Raw genomic sequence first — 15,967 nt, forward strand, 5'->3', positions numbered from 1 at the left:
CATATTATAATGCGAAAGTAACTCTGTCTGTCTGTTTGTCTGTCTGTCTGTCTGTCTGTCTGTTTACGCTTTCACGGCTAAACGCGCGAACCGATTGGATGAAATTTGGTACAGAGATAGAATACCTTGGAAAGAATATAGGCTATCTTTTATCGCGAAAAAAAGGTTTTAAGGGTTGAATAGGGGGTGAAGTTAATACGGTGAAGTTCGTCGCCGTCGAAGATAAAACCATGAAACTTGGCATTTAGGCCCTTAATCCATACTTCCATACTATCCATACTATATAATAATTAAAATGCGAAAGTAACTCTGTCTGTCTGTCTATCTGTTACGCTTTCACGCTAAACCGCTGAAACGATTTGGATGAAATTTGGTACAGAGATAGAATAGCCTTGGAAAGAACATAGGCTATCTTTTATCGCGAAAAAAGGTTTTAGGGGTTGAAATGGGGGTGAAATTTAATATGGTGGAAGTTCGTCGCCGTCGAAGATAAAACGCATGAACTTGGCATTTAGGCCCTTAATAAGAAATAACTCGATTTAGTTCGCGCGTTTTTTAAAATTCTTCTGTAAGGGGTGAAATAGGGATGGAACTTTATATGGAAGATCGTCATTGTTGAAGATAAATCGATGGTTCTTTGTGACTTGGCATTTGGACATTATAAGAAATAAATAGATATTGTTCAAGCGTTTTTGAATTTTTAACGGCGAGGGGATGTTAGCAGAGGAGATGATGCAGTGTTAGCAGTGCCCTTAGGTAAAGCTCATAGCAAAATGTACGCAATGTGGGGTTATTATAGATGGCTTATTGACATAGACAGTCAGACATGAAAAATTATGATTTCCAGATTTTTCTTTTTATTGTGCTATATAAGAGCTACCTTTATACAAAAAAAAAAAAGTTTCTAGGAAAGCCGGAAGTGCCCTATAACTTTTTCTGTTAAGGCGATTTGTATGGACACACCTTTTAATGACTGTAGCTTTTGATTGCCTTGACTTAGAAGTTTGATTTTTTCACAGCTTTCGGGACTATTCACCTGAGTTTAGAATTTTAATCTCAATTCGATACCGATACTCCACGTTTACAAGATAGAGGATCTGACAGACAGACGGACGTACGGCAGCAAAGTGATCCTATAAGGGTTCAATTCCTGAATTTGAGCCTTTGAGCTACAGAACCCAAAAAACATTTTTTCCGGCGCTTTCAAATTTCGACCTATAAATAGGGGATGAAAGTTCTTAAGGAATTCCAAACAAATTTACTATAAGTATGTTTATCGGAATACGTGTAGCTATGCTTAGTAAAAATGCTGTTTAATTATAATCCTACCCTCCTAACTTACAATAAAGGTCGTAAGGTGTCAAGAGTTCACTATGAAGAATAAATTAGTCCTTTTGTGTTGGTAGGGTAGAATACACGTCGTATGGCTAAAATGTGGCTACCCACAAAATATTTATGTTTTACCAAAGAACATGGATGTATGGATGGATGGGAGAACAAAAAAATAGTTTATATTTATAGCAATGTGTTAAAATAGGTTATTTTCAGTAAACTGTGGAAGTTTCTATGTGCTATTATTGGCAGAATAGGTATCCTAAATAAATTAAATACTTCCCAAAGTTTATATTCACGTGGACGAAGTCGCGGGCAAAGCTAGTAATGAATAAAGAAGAAAAGAGGAATAAAACAGTATACTTATTTTTTTTTTACAAAAAAAGATTCCCACTAATAATCTAAATGCGAAAGTTTGTAAGTCTGTCTGTTTGTTACCTCATCACATCATAATCACTGAACCGATTTAGATGAAACCGGTATACAGATAGTTTTGAGCACCGGGTAAGGGCGTAGGATAGTTTTTATTCCTGAAAATGGCATAGTTCCCGCGGGATAGCGTTAAAAAAAATACGCTGATGGTGTCGCAGGTAACAGGCTAAATATATACAGGGTGGCTCATTTAGATCGGTCAGTATGGGAAAGTCTGAAACTATAAGAAGAGGACGCATGTCATCGATTTAAAAAACTATTCTTATTGATAGAAAAACTGCATTCATAGATTAAAAAAAAACTTTTACGCAGCGCGCGGGAATCGAACCCGGTTGTTTTGAGAAATAAAACTTACATTATTTATTTCTATTTGGATACCGATAGTATACACTATTATGTCATAAGCAATAAATGTTGCTATGAAACACGATATCTAAAAATGAATAAAATGCATTGTGTTTCATATTCTTAAAAATGTACATTAGTTTTTATTTTCAAAACAACCGGGTTCGATTCAAGTGCGGAGTACAAGTTTTTTTAAAATCTATGAATGCAGTTTTCCTTGTTACTAAAATTGATGACATGGTTCCTAAGAACATTTCTTCGTATGTCTTATTTTTCAGACTTTCCCGTATGGGAAAACCGATCTAAATGAGCCATCCTGTAAAAACCTGTACAGGTTAGCCCCAGGTTATGATGAATGTTGATTGATGATGAAGGGGGGGGGGTGAAGGGTGTCTCACCACGGGCGACCAGCCGGAGCCCGAGTTGTGGACCTGCTCGCCGCGCACGCCCAGCACGCGCGGCTGGCTCGGCCCGCAGATGTCCGCGTCCAGGATGCCCACCTGTGCCCAAGAACTAACAATAACACGAAATACGGGTGCGGGTATACATTTTCCAAAAAATCAGAATAATCCAAATTAGATACTAAGGCCATTTTCCTATATTTGGTAGATGACTTGCCCACCTATGTACCCTTTACGTTTTCAAATTCAAATCATTTATTCAGTAAGTAGGCCGCAATGGGCACTTTTACGCGTCACTTTTTAAACTTTTGCGTTTGTCTTACTACTTACGTCTTAATAGATGTTAAGCCGGAATCGAGTAAGACAGACAAGTCATAACTACAAAAAAATCCACGATATATTTTTCGGGGATTCTACGGAAATTTAATATAAAATCCCAGAATTTCAATTCAACTGCTGGATATAATAGCGCGTAAAGCCGCAGGTAAGCACTAGTGCTAGTACTAAATGAACCTTGCTACAAAAGCCTTGCAGCATGCCTGACCTATATCCCCGTGCCAGGCGGCGCCGGCCCCGGCCGAAGGCCGCTCGTTGCGAATTCTTTGCCAGCCTGTCCTCAGGATCAATAGACGTGCTTTCAAACAAACGCAGCAGAGATTGAGTGCCAGTTATGGAATTTGGGAACGCTTATGAGCGAAGATCGAGATATAACAGGGTAATTCGTGTCAATTATTAAGTAGATTTACAAACTTACTTTAGGATAGTTTTTATTATACATGGGTATTTTTGTGTATAAAATAAATTTGAGAAATTACCGCTTTATTGAGGTATGTAATCCATATACGAATATATACTAATATTATAAATGCGAAAGTGTGTTTGTGTGTTGGTCCACTACTTTTTATCCCGGAAAAATGCACAGTTCCCGAGGGAACAGCGCGCGATAACCGAATACCACGCGGGCGGAGCCGCGGGCAAAAGCTAGTTAAGAATAAATTTGCACAAGGTACAGCCAGCGAGCGGAGCTGAGCAGAAAGAGGGAAAGAACATAGACAAAATGTGTATTACCTATATTAAACTTTTGAACTCTTTTACGTACAGTCAAGTGTAAATATATCGACACGGCCGAAGTTACAAAAATATGCATGCACGACCTTAATGTTAAGTGCATAAAGTCGTGTACATACACGTATTTTTGTAACTTAGGCCGTGTCGATATCTTTGCAATTGACGTACAGTCGAGATAGTCGCGATCTAGACATAGATGCTCACAAACATCTGACCACGATCGCTTTATTAATCGCGTATGTTCGGATATTTTAAAGCAGCTAAACAGCTCCGCATTTTATGTCGGCGACTGTACGCTAAACAAAGTTAAGTGTACTACATACAAGGTTACAAAAATGATTTCGTAAGTAAAAAGAACCACAAAAGGGTTGATTGTCACGGTGATAGGTACCAATTGATGAGGTTTCCTCGATTGACTCCAGTCAATTTGTTTGTTACTTTACTACCACAAATAATGGTGACTATTCAAGATAATCAATCTGTCAATAATTGAAAAAGTCATGTTTGGTTTGACCTCGGCCATTCTCATTTTATTGTGCACCTGTCTAATTGCCGTACCGCTTTTTTCCCGCACTAGTGATACGGTAATTAGACTTGAGTGCACAGATAAATGTAGCCAACCATCCTTTTACTAGATGTGCACTCAGTTTCAGTGACGTGTCGCTTTTGCCTGACGAAAAAAACGGTATGGTAATTAGACAGGTGCACGATAAAATGAGAATGGCCGACCTGAGGCCTCTCAAGCAGAGGACCTTGAGTTCAAACGAATTTTTCGAAATGCATGTGTGAAATTACAGATGCAGTAAATAATATTTAGCCATCGTATTTCTACTCGACTAACCCTATATTGTGGTATCGTGGGATAGGTCTTTTAAAAACCATTGGGGGTTGCTAAGACAATTTTTCTATTCAGTGATCTGTTTGCGAAATATTCAACTTTGCAAATATTGCAAATTTTCATTGAAATTGAATCCCCCCCCCTCTAATATCTAAACTGTTGTGTGGAAAAATTTTAAAAACTTCAGAATGGTGGTAAAGATATCAAATTTACAAGGATAATTATTTGAGAATTATTAGTAGTTTAAGAGTAAATAACAGCCTAAGGTATAAAATATACCTAAACTTGGAAGATTCAGTACACAATACAAAATCCTTAGAAAAATATTATTTGATTTTTTCGTAATGGCTACGGAACCCTATCCTGGGCGTGTACGACACGCTCTTGGCCGGTTTTTATTTCAGACGCTGCAGTCGTATTTTGCAATGTTAAATTAAACCATAATTATGATAAGACTGTGTGTGCTGTATAAGAATAATAATTGATAAAGAACCAGCAAAATATACCCATATAGTTCAAGGGCATGTTGTATAATAAGTGAAACAGTTCATAGATCATGCTATCAGTGGAATTGATTAATGGTGCCATGTTTATTAATACAATAAGCCTCTATAGTTATTACTTATTAGAAACTTAGCATTAAGTTACAACACTCCGACAGCGCCATAGTATAAAAAAGGCTATGAAGTTATTTTTCTGTGAATTTTTTGCCATAGAATGGCAAAATCTACTTGCTAGCTGGGCCATCTTCCCAGAGGTTTTTCCGAACCGGTGGTAGATTGTTTTTTGACATTCATAAGTGCTTTTTTTAGCCTAAATTGAATAAAGATATTTTGACTTTGATTTTGATAGACACTGGCAAAATTGTCCTCTAATCAACAGGGCAACATTTTTTTAAAACTAATTTCTCATATGTTATCTAAGAACCGTCTAGCCGTTTAGGCTAAAGAGAGGACTAAAGAAATAGAACATACATATTTACGAAATAAACTCACATTAATATCAGGATTCCGAGCGGCCAGCCCGTGCCCCAGCAGGGAAGTAACAGTGCTCTTCCCACACCACCCTTCCCGGAGAGAATCAGGATCTTGTGCTTCACTTTAGAGAGGCGCTCCTTGATTATCTCTATTGCGGGGTCAGGCCCTGCGCAGCACCTAACAAAGTATAAAAGAAAATCTAAAATGCCAAATTCATAGAATAAACTGAAGATAGCTAAGTGTTTGGCCTATAACCTCATAGAGAGGGGACAGTTGTTGTTGAATCTCAGGCTTGCATCATGAAAGCTATCATGAGCTTCTCTGTAAAAGTGACCTGCACAGAGTGAAGCTGTTAAATGATGTGTGTAATTCCCAATTAGCACTGGTCCCGTAGGTGGGAAATACGTCCCTCTCATTCCGACAGGTTTGTGCTCAGCAGTGGATAATGAATATGAAGGCAACTCGCAACTGTTGTAATACCTCCACCATTTCCATTACCATTCCAGTATCATAAATGCTGCTCATAAAATACTTATGTAGACATGCTTAAAATTATAAAAATGATGTGGGCTATTTGATTTTGTAGCTGAAGACTTTCTCTTGCTTAGTTGGGCATTTGGGGAAAGGGGGTAAAAAGAGAAAAAAATCATAATATTGATTACCTTAATTTTTATTTCTCTTTTTTTTATTAACACCCATGCAAACCCAGGGTGGATTGGTAGTTATACATAATGACGCCTGACAGTACTAGGTACTAGAACTGTCTAGAACTCAATCAAATATACTTAATTGAAAACAATGACATTAAAATTATAACAACTGCTTTGGTTTGTTTGGTATTAAAGCGCAAGTCAACCTGGAGGCTCGAGATGGTATGGCTTTGTGTTGCAAGTTGTTGTTTACTGATTATTATGGTAAAGTGGATTTAAGAGATTGTCTGATTAGATTATGCCTTTTACTAAGAGCTTTATTTATGAGCCGGTTGAGCTTTTAGTAACTCGCCTGTTGTGAAATGTATTGGCGGAGTATTTTCTGTTTGGCATGATTGTTATTGAAATTCGAAGACGCCAATAACTCAAGGTTTATGTACTTACCTGTGGCGCAGAGGTTTTGGTTCGGACATCCGGCGCATGCCGAGGCTTTTCCCGCATCCTCGCTGCCTGTACCGGGGCAATCTAAAACCAAACATCATTGTTTAGCATAAAAATAAATGAGTTACGAAATTATACAAGATTGCACTCACGTTGAGGCGCATTATCCGGGACGCTGCTCATAATTGAATGTTTACGTTACGACATGGACACCGGTCACAAATATATAATCGATATGTATGTGGTATGATAGTGATAAAACAAACACAAATTAATAATGAAATGGATAGAATGGAACTAAGCGACGAACAAACGCAGCGAGCGAGTGATGTTCGCGAATGACACTGACAGTGACGTTGACAGCTGATCAAGTGATTCTGTTAGGTTGGTAGTGTGTAGTGCGTTTTGTTAATGCAATGACTTTTATTTGTTCGAAACTTCGAATGGTTTGAAATTGTATTTAAAAAATTAACGAAATTAAAAACAAAATTAGACCTCACCTTTTAGGTGAGAACATATATTATCATCAAATGCCAAATTTTGTATTGTATTATAACAGTATTACATTATATTTGGTAGCACACGCAATGAACAGAGAAACACTGGTATCGGAGTCGGACGAACGACGAAGTCGTGGTCGGGTCACAACCACAACTGCGGGTCAATAGATCGTCTTTCTTTTACTTGTCAGTTCTTTAAAGTTGTCTACCTTGATTTTGATTATGTCATCTTTTTTTCAAATTTGAAATAACATATATTTTTTACATTTTTTGATTAAAATCCGTAACAAAATTATTCGAAATGGCGAAGGAGGTGTCGATGTGCACGGTAAATATTAAGATCATTATTGATTTGTTGATGTCTTTAATGACTGTTTGTCGGATGTCCGCAGGCGGTCCTTAGGCGTTGCCAAGTTTAGCCCGATTCTCTTCTCACATTACTTTCACAGAACACGTCCATATGCTTATGTAGTATATGCAGACTAAGGTTAAGAGCATTATAAATTATAATGCGTCACTGGGAGGAAAATGCAATTTAAGAATGCGATGTTTTTAAATTTTTAACCGACTTCAAAAAAAGGGAGGTTATCAATTCGGTTGTATTTTTTTTGTAATGGCAAAGTTTAGTTTAGCTCTATTGGTATGGGAATCTTATGCATTCGTATTCTGTGCAGCAACTTCAGCAATGGAGCCCAGTGAAGGAGACGGCGGGCGCGCCGAGCGTGCCGCCGCAGGTGGGCTACTGCTTCCACTCACCCAAAAAGCACCCCTGGAGACCTATCATGGGCTACGAAGAGATTGAAGTCACTCCTATGTAAGCCGGAGTTGATGGTATTTAAAGATACAAATAAAGAGCATCTGAGCCCAAACAAATACAAGTGCAAGAAACTGGAAATCACAAAGGCACCGTTCTTAGTTTAAAAACAGCCAATACCTTTAATTTCATAAGTATCCGAGTAAAAGTTTCTCATTTAATACCTAAGCGTAACCAAACAGCACCAAGTCGTATTAAATTTCAATCCTAAGAAATAATCCAGCTTTTGTTGACCACAGGCCATCCCAGCCCATAACAAACACGATGGTGGACCCGTGCTACACCACCGCCGGTATGGCAGCGGAGCCGCTCCGGTTCCCAAATCTAGTGACTGGCTTCGACCGGAGCCCCGAGCACGCCGCCCGCGCCGCTCTCTACACGCGCTACACGCAGTATGAGTGGAACCAGAACAGCATCAAGAATTACAACGAGTCAGACGCCAAGAGGAACTTCTCGGAACGAGTACGGAATGATATCATGAGGATGCTCAGGTAAATTTTGACAATAACGTGCAAGCCGTGCGGCTGTCCCAAACCAGAGCCTATATGTATAGTAAGTGCATTTATTTAGCGCTATAATATGCGCTAACATAGGCTTTGGTTTAGGACAACCGCGTGGTGTAGCCTAGAGGTTTTACCTTAAATAATCCTAGGTCTAGTAAGTAAAATGTAGTTAAATCTAAGCTACGTTGTGTTGACAGATGAAGCAGAAAGCATCAAGATAAGTTACCTACAGCTGAATCAAATGTGCTGGAAAACGTTTTGTAAACTTACTTATTTTTCAGAGAAACAGACGAAATCGGCACACAAGGTCAAAGGGACTCGGGCAGAAGGATTGGCGAGAGAATAACGGACACGACCTTCTGGAGGAACGAGGTTAGATCATTTGCCAAATACATTTCGTTGTAACTTCAGACCGACGTATAAGTAAGCAAGTTTGTTAAGATTCGATTGGGGATTAGGTAGGTACCTATCTGAAAATTTTCATGAGAGAAACATCGATAACTTGCATGCTCTTGGATCCCAATCAAAAAAATTGTACATAAAAGCCAACTCCTACGAAACTCGAAACTCGAAGCTCGTGTCGTGCGGTCCCTATGACACTTATACTATTTAATACGAGAGCGAGAGGGACCGCACGACACGAACTTCGAGTTTCGTAGTAGCCCAGCAGTTTACTTAGGTACATGATGTCAGGGCTTAACGTGGGCGTCCATTTAGTTCCCTTACATACTTATAATTTAAAAAGTACGTCGGGTCTGGGAGGATATAGAATAGAACATGAATGACCTCACCGTCGCGCTAGGGTTGTTACACCGAATTTATTCAAATGTTTGTCTCTGTCCCCATCGTCTGTTGGGAACTTGGACATTTCCTGAGCTTGCCTATGTACCTATAGAGGGATCCATCCCGAGTTCTAACTCGGGAGCTCTTCTTTATGTATGCCCTTGGTAAGAGCTGGTCATTCGGTGTCAGGTGTCGATCGAGATGGAGCGTCTGGTGGCGACGTGCGAGAAGCTGAACGACACGCGGCGGCAGCTGGAGCGCGCCATCGCCGGCATCGAGGGCCCGCTGCACATCGTGCAGGAGTGCTTGTACCATCGCGAGAAGCGGCAGGGTACGTGTGACGTGGGGCCAGTGGCTCACTCACAGTGGGGCAAAAGGGGCGCCCCAGGCTGCCAGTCTCGGGGGCCTCCAACCAAATGTCCACAAGTTCTATGATACTCGACCATGGTTGATTCCTGAATATGGCTAAAAATGTTTAGCAAGGTTGGTAAATCAACTTCTAATATTGGGCTTCTTTGCATGGGCAACACGGAGAGAGCGAAGCGCGACTGGTGTTGTTTGCCTTCGGGAGCTGCCTCTCATTAGTGTACCTACACGAGCTTTGCGATATTGTCACCACTGACTTCACGTAAAAAATTAAGCAGCCCGGTGAGAATCGAGTTGTTATGGTACCACAGCTCTGGGGTACAGGTTATCTGAAGTTTAGTATTTTCCGAGAATGCATGCTAAGACTTGCGGCTGGCTCAGCGACCCAAAATGGATCTTGGCTTCCGAAACGATTTGACGCCAACACACACTTATCTTGTGCGTTCTCCTTTCAATTTTCTACTTGTAGGGCACGGAGGTCTTTCTATCTTTGTGTATTATTTGGTAGGTACTTGCGCCTAAGTAATGAAATTTGTGTACAGGTTTGGAGCAAGTCCACGACGTCGTGGAGCAGTCTCTCCTCAAAGAAGTGTCCATTCTGCGCGACTGTCAGGACAAATTCCGGAATATGTTGGAAAAGGTTACAAATGACAATATTCTTCGTATCTAGTCAGGGCGGTTGGGGCCACGGAATAAAGAGACTAGTGGAAGTGGCGCGAGCCTCGATTGGTATCAGAACCGATGTCGCCAAACTCGTTTTATTTAAAAGTAAGTATGTTATGAACGCCGGTCCGTTAGCATATTTTAAACTTTAAAGTATCTAGTGTCATAGTGTCGAAAATCAATTACCTACGTGTTGTACGTCATAATATATTATTCTGATATTCGAGTTGCATATAAAGCTTAGAGCAACGCGGGCTTCCTACCGGAAAGAAATTCCGTAGAAATCCCACGTTGCTCTAAGATACAAAGTGCTCTCATCTAATGCTGGCCATACACCATCTTTCCTATCGTCCAATCGGCATGACGCTGCCGATTGGATCAGTGAGAACTGCTGGGCTACTACGAAACTCGAAAATTGTCGAGTACTTACAGTCTCGCTGACGCTTATGTCATTTAATACGCGAGTGAAAGGGACGGTGCGATACGAACTTCGATTTACGAGTTTCGTAGTAGCCCATTTGACCGTGTGTGGGCGTGGATTGGCATGACAGTTGTACTTGACGGCACAAACAAATTTCAATTCTTTCTAGACATGGGTAGGGTAATCTCGACTCCGCGAAATGATCTGACTCACTAAATCCAACCAGCTCTGGTGTCGGTACCGAATCAGCTTATTGCCTCCGGTTCTTTCGAGCGATTATTAGTTTATCTATGGCCGATCCGGTCCGGCTCGGTTCGGTCGGTACGGTACCAGCAGGGCTACTACGAAACTCGAAGTTCGTATCGTACCGTCCCTCTCGCTCTCGTATTAAATAGTATAAGTGTCAGAGGGACCGCACGACACGAACTTCGAGTTTCGGGTTTCGTAGTAGCCCTGCAGGTCAAGGTACTTACTGAACTGAAGTACTTACATTCGTTCCGTCCTTTTGATATTGGGATATTCTAAATTTTGAACATGAAACTACTACCGTGAGACTCACTCATATTAAATGATATTGTAACGGATAACTCACGTCTTAAATAAATCGAGTTTAGCCCGACATGTTTCGGGATATTTCGTAGCCCTTCTCCACAGGAGCACGCGACTCGGCGGCTGCCGCAACACGCGCACTACGCGCCACCGCTCTGCTCGCGCGACTGTCCGACAAAACTATTTATTTATTTCTTACAGCAAGTATCAAAATTATTTAAGCCGGGGTAGAATGTAGAGATGGGTAAATCCGGATCTGAAGATTCAAAAGAGTCAGATCCTCAAGCGGATCCGAATCCCTTAATGACTCCTTTCAAATCTTATCGACTCCGGAGTTACTAACTCCGACCAAGTCCGGCCGGACCGAGCGGCTCGTGATCGCCGTCACACTCACTCGCTCCACTTTCACTCTCGGCTCGGTAGAATGACAATATAAAAATTCTGACAATCTCAAAAATTACACCAGATTAAAGTTTCGTAAAAAATGCGTACTTATACAACTTTCGCTGGCCAGAGTCTATTGGCCCAATGCACGCCAATGTCTACTTCTGCCGCTGACTTTACAGTGATGCGTTGTGTCCCAGGTGCGGGCACAGTCCAAGAACTGCCGCGCCACGCAGCACGAGCTCGAGACTGACATGCGGAATAAAGAGTACGCGCTCGGAATAGACTCCATGTGCCACCAGCTCAACAACTTCTCCAAGGTACGTATTACGGCGTTGTTGGATAGGGTGATGACATCACCGATCGACCAGCAGGGCTACTACGAAACTCGAAGTTCGTGTCGTGCGGTTCCTCTGACACTTATACTATTTAATACGAGAGCGAGAGGGACGGTACGATACGAACTTCGAGTTTCGTAGTAGCCCTGCTGGGTTTCTTGACAGACGATATATCGCTAGATGGCGTTAGTGTCGTGAGGTCTGATTTACGTTGCAATCTACACGATACTAGCGCCAACTAGCTTAGGTCACATCACAGATACTGGCGAACTTTTATAAACTGTCAAATACGTTCTCTCATAGATTTGCTTAGCTGTTAATGCACGTGTATTAATATCTGACACGTCCTACCGACCCTAGAAATAGAGTCCTAATCATAAGGCAGCGCTAGTACTCAAATGCACGCCAATATATGAGTATCACATATTTACAGATAGTTTAACTCAGTTGTGCGCGCGGCCCTATGTGTGCGTGCGCTTGTAAATATACAACTTTCACGTGACGCGGCAGTCGTCGTCCGAGCAAGACGTGTTCTTATCGCTTTACCCACACATAGGGCCGCGCGCACAACTGAGTTGAACTATCTGTACGCGCACTTTGTTGTGTCAGATATTGGTGCACGTGACCGCACCTGGTCAGTTGGTGTTGTTTTGTATCGCAGGGCCTGCAATTCTACGCGGGCATCGAGCGTTACGACCCGACGGTGTGCGACACGGAGCGCTGGGCCGCCGCCAGCGCCGCCACGCTGCAGCGCTCGCAGTCCGAGCGCGCCAAGGCCGTGCAGATGCTTTCAGGTGCGGCCCGCGCCCGCTGCCAACACCATCACTACTCCATCACTCCGTATATTACAGTGGTAGCGGTAGGAGTAGTAAGCAACGTGACCGTCAGTCGGCTGAGTGAGCCGGTAGATGGAGCTATTACTTTATGAGACTTCCGTCTGTTCTTAACTTCTAGTCGTGATCGTGAAGTCGTGTGTTGACTTTGGCCTGCCTTGAGACTCCGTATAATGCCTACGAGCAAACTGAGGTCGTATTGTCTAACGCGCTGACATTCGCGGTCGCATTCACCATCTCTGTCTGCACTCGTCTTATTTCGTGTGACAGAAATTAGTGGTGCAAACGATTGTGATTACGAGCGCGTTAACTATACAATAAAGCCTCTGATCGATTTGGTACGATTGCCAGTCGAGCGAGAGCCGTTCTGAATCCACGGATGAGTTTTGTTCAGAGAATAACAACCTTGATTGTCCGAAACCTTTTCAGACACGGACAACTTGATCAACGTGTCGGCGACGGAGATCTGGGACCAGTGGAGCAACACCAACAGCGCGTTCACGCGCCGCGTGGCTGAGACCATCGAGATCAAGAACAAACTGCAGCTGCATCTGCATAAGGTAATGAGCACGTTCTCGTCATAATAACCTACTATGCTTTTTTTTCTTCTTTGTATCATTAATAATACTTTTAATTTTTATTTTTACATTTGGATAGTCATATAATTAATATCTTTAGGAGTTTAGAGCATAACCTTTGTATTATTTTGTATATTATATACTTGGTTTTTTAAGCATTAGAAATAAGGTAAACAATCTAGACGAGTCTTTTTATTGAATAAAGTTTTTAATAAACAATAATTATTACTTATTGATGCTAAAAGAATGTAATACTTAATCATATGTCCTTGCTAATTGTTACATTTTTGCTTCAAAAGTGTTTTTCAATAAAAAGACACGTCAAGATCGCTTACATTCTTTCTAATGCTAAAAAAGAGTGTATAGAAAAGTGTGTAAAAAAAGTGGGTAGACATAAGGGACCGTCCCAAGAGAGATAAGTTAAAATACGAAAGGGGATCAATTTATTCACGAATTCTGCGGGATGGCAACCCCGTTCCGCAATGAAAAGTCCTCATCCAGCTCTTCTCTCTGAGCGGCATCAACTCGAGGTGATCTTTGTTTGCGTACAGATCCAGCAGGAGATCTTCGACGTGGAGAAGACGCTGGAGCTGCTGAACAAGGCCATCGAGGACAAGCTGCAGCCCATGCGCGTCGCGCACACGCGGCTGCAGGCGCGCACCAACCGCCCGCATCTCGAGAAGTGCCGCGACGAGGCGCAGAACAGGTCATATTCACCACCATTCATATTCATCATTAATGAGGGCTATCGTTTTTTGTCTCACTAGATGGCGCACTGTTGCGTGAGGTTTATAAGTATGGCTTTCAAAGTCTGTTATTACGGGCGTGAAAACAAAATTTAGATTAAAATCATATTTAATACACCTTAAAACTGTACCATAAAAATATCGAGCATGCCACACACAGTGTTGCATAGTCCCCGTTTTGTTCGGAAAAAAGGGAGGACAAAAGTTTTGCGAAAGACAAAACCGTCTCAAAACTCAGATATTCATTGCCACGGAACGCATATTTGCCATAATTAATTTCAGATATTGCAAGATATTCACAAAATTATTCTAATTATAAATAAAACCGCGTAGCTCACCCAAAAACTATGAGATTTGACATTTCGGAGACCTCACGCTACACTAGCGCCTCTAGTGCGAATTCATACGCGATAGCCCTCATTGAGATGATTCGCAGTAATAATAGTACAACAAACATAAAAGGGAAGGGCGACAAATGGAACTCTGTTGGTTACACTATTCGTCGGTCCGTCTGTATTTCAAAAAAATGGTTTGATAGACAGCTGAAATTTATACATATAAATCATAAAAATAAAGTCCATAAAAATGACGGAGATCCCAAACAACCAATGTAAAATTACCCCCATTGCGTACATTTTGCTTAGATGGCCAATTACAGCGCATATTGAACGTTCGATTTTTGTGAAGTTGAGGAGAGCAGTTCGGCAAAAAATACAATACGTGACGCACAGATTTAGCAACCTTGCACGTGTGGTAGCGGAGGGGCATTGTGAAAAAATTGTTCATTGATTTAATACGGGTCTCCGCATAGTAACGCCTAAAGCAATGATTTAGAATCAATTTTGTATGTAGCCTTAGTGTCCTTGTATTTTGTGTGTTAGCCCAATATTTTGCAGCTGTATTTTTTATTGAAATTATAATTGAACCCTTCAAATCTGAGACAGCCTTAATGTCCATATAAATTGCATATTCTAAAACCCGTGACATTTCCAAACACAGACTCGTCAAAGAAGTATGCGATCTACAAGAAACTATGGAGACTCTTCGGTCCAAGATCGCCACAGCTGAGGGCACGCACCAGACGCTCCTGGGCGTCAGGGCGGGCCTGGAGGCCGACCTCCGCAACAAGTCGACCACGCTGTTCATCGACCGCGACCAATGCATGGGATTGCGGCGCGGGTACCCTGTCACCGCCGCCATTAAGGCCTAAACTGTACAATCGTCGCTAGATGGCGTTAGTAGTTTGGTGGCGCGGTTCTCGGAATTTTCGACAGCTGTCATTCTTTGCATATTTTTTTTAATTTATTAAAAGCAATGGCAACACGGCCATCCCATCAGCTTAAAACAGTTTGACAGAATAAACAACAAAGATTTACAATACAAAGACCAGCAAATAAGAAAAGCCAACTAACTACAGGGCTCCGTTACCTACATGTCTAAAACGCTCATGTGTGGCCTAAAACGACATCTAGCGAGATTAATCAAAAAATGTCCTTGTCGAACTTAAATTGTGTGTTGATTAAATTGTTAATTGACTTATTTTTTTTTATTTAGTAGCGTATGTATCAAAAACAACTAGTGCTTCTGTTTTTTAATATAATTGTATGTGTTTTACGTACAAATTGTGTTATATACCTACATAACAATCTTAACAACCTGGACTTTAAAAAAAGATTCGGCATCAAAGATCAGCATACTCAAATCATTCCATTGCTTTAGCCATTATTCAAATTATCTTATGTCATTGAATTTTTGCTCAAAGATTAATGTTTGCGTGAAAGCATGTGTCGCATAGACAAAGCTATGTTGCACGTGTGGTCGCGTATTAGTGAAGAAACGTATTTTTTACTATGATATTCAGATATATCAGAAGCCCGCCTTCCACTGGAAATGATACCTAATGTAATGAGGTACGGAGGTAAAAGTATGAGTAGGCCAGAGCAAAACAAGCTATGCAGTAAGTACTCCATTGCGATTTAAGGCCGCGTTCCCACCAGAGATGTGC

General features: G+C 41.3%; 1 protein-coding gene across 2 annotated transcripts; it reads left to right on the forward strand.

The window, feature by feature from the left end:
- The first annotated feature begins 3,097 nt into the window (after positions 1-3,097).
- Positions 3,098-15,501, forward strand: LOC141430713 (tektin-3-like). 2 transcript variants are annotated; one of them, XM_074091575.1, is made up of 11 exons: positions 3,098-3,225; positions 7,659-7,798; positions 8,038-8,289; positions 8,583-8,673; positions 9,274-9,415; positions 9,993-10,090; positions 11,668-11,787; positions 12,467-12,599; positions 13,068-13,198; positions 13,768-13,922; positions 14,962-15,501. In XM_074091575.1, exons 1-11 carry the CDS (start codon positions 3,181-3,183, stop codon positions 15,170-15,172), a joined length of 1,518 nt encoding a protein of 505 aa, XP_073947676.1. In that variant the 5' UTR covers positions 3,098-3,180; the 3' UTR covers positions 15,173-15,501. The 2 variants fall into 2 exon arrangements, with proteins under 2 accessions (XP_073947676.1, XP_073947677.1); XM_074091576.1 differs by lacking the exon at positions 3,098-3,225 and adding an exon at positions 7,140-7,312.
- The last annotated feature ends 466 nt before the right edge of the window (positions 15,502-15,967 follow it).

This window comes from Choristoneura fumiferana, chromosome 8, assembly GCF_025370935.1.
Source record: "Choristoneura fumiferana chromosome 8, NRCan_CFum_1, whole genome shotgun sequence".
NCBI lineage: Eukaryota > Metazoa > Arthropoda > Insecta > Lepidoptera > Tortricidae > Choristoneura > Choristoneura fumiferana.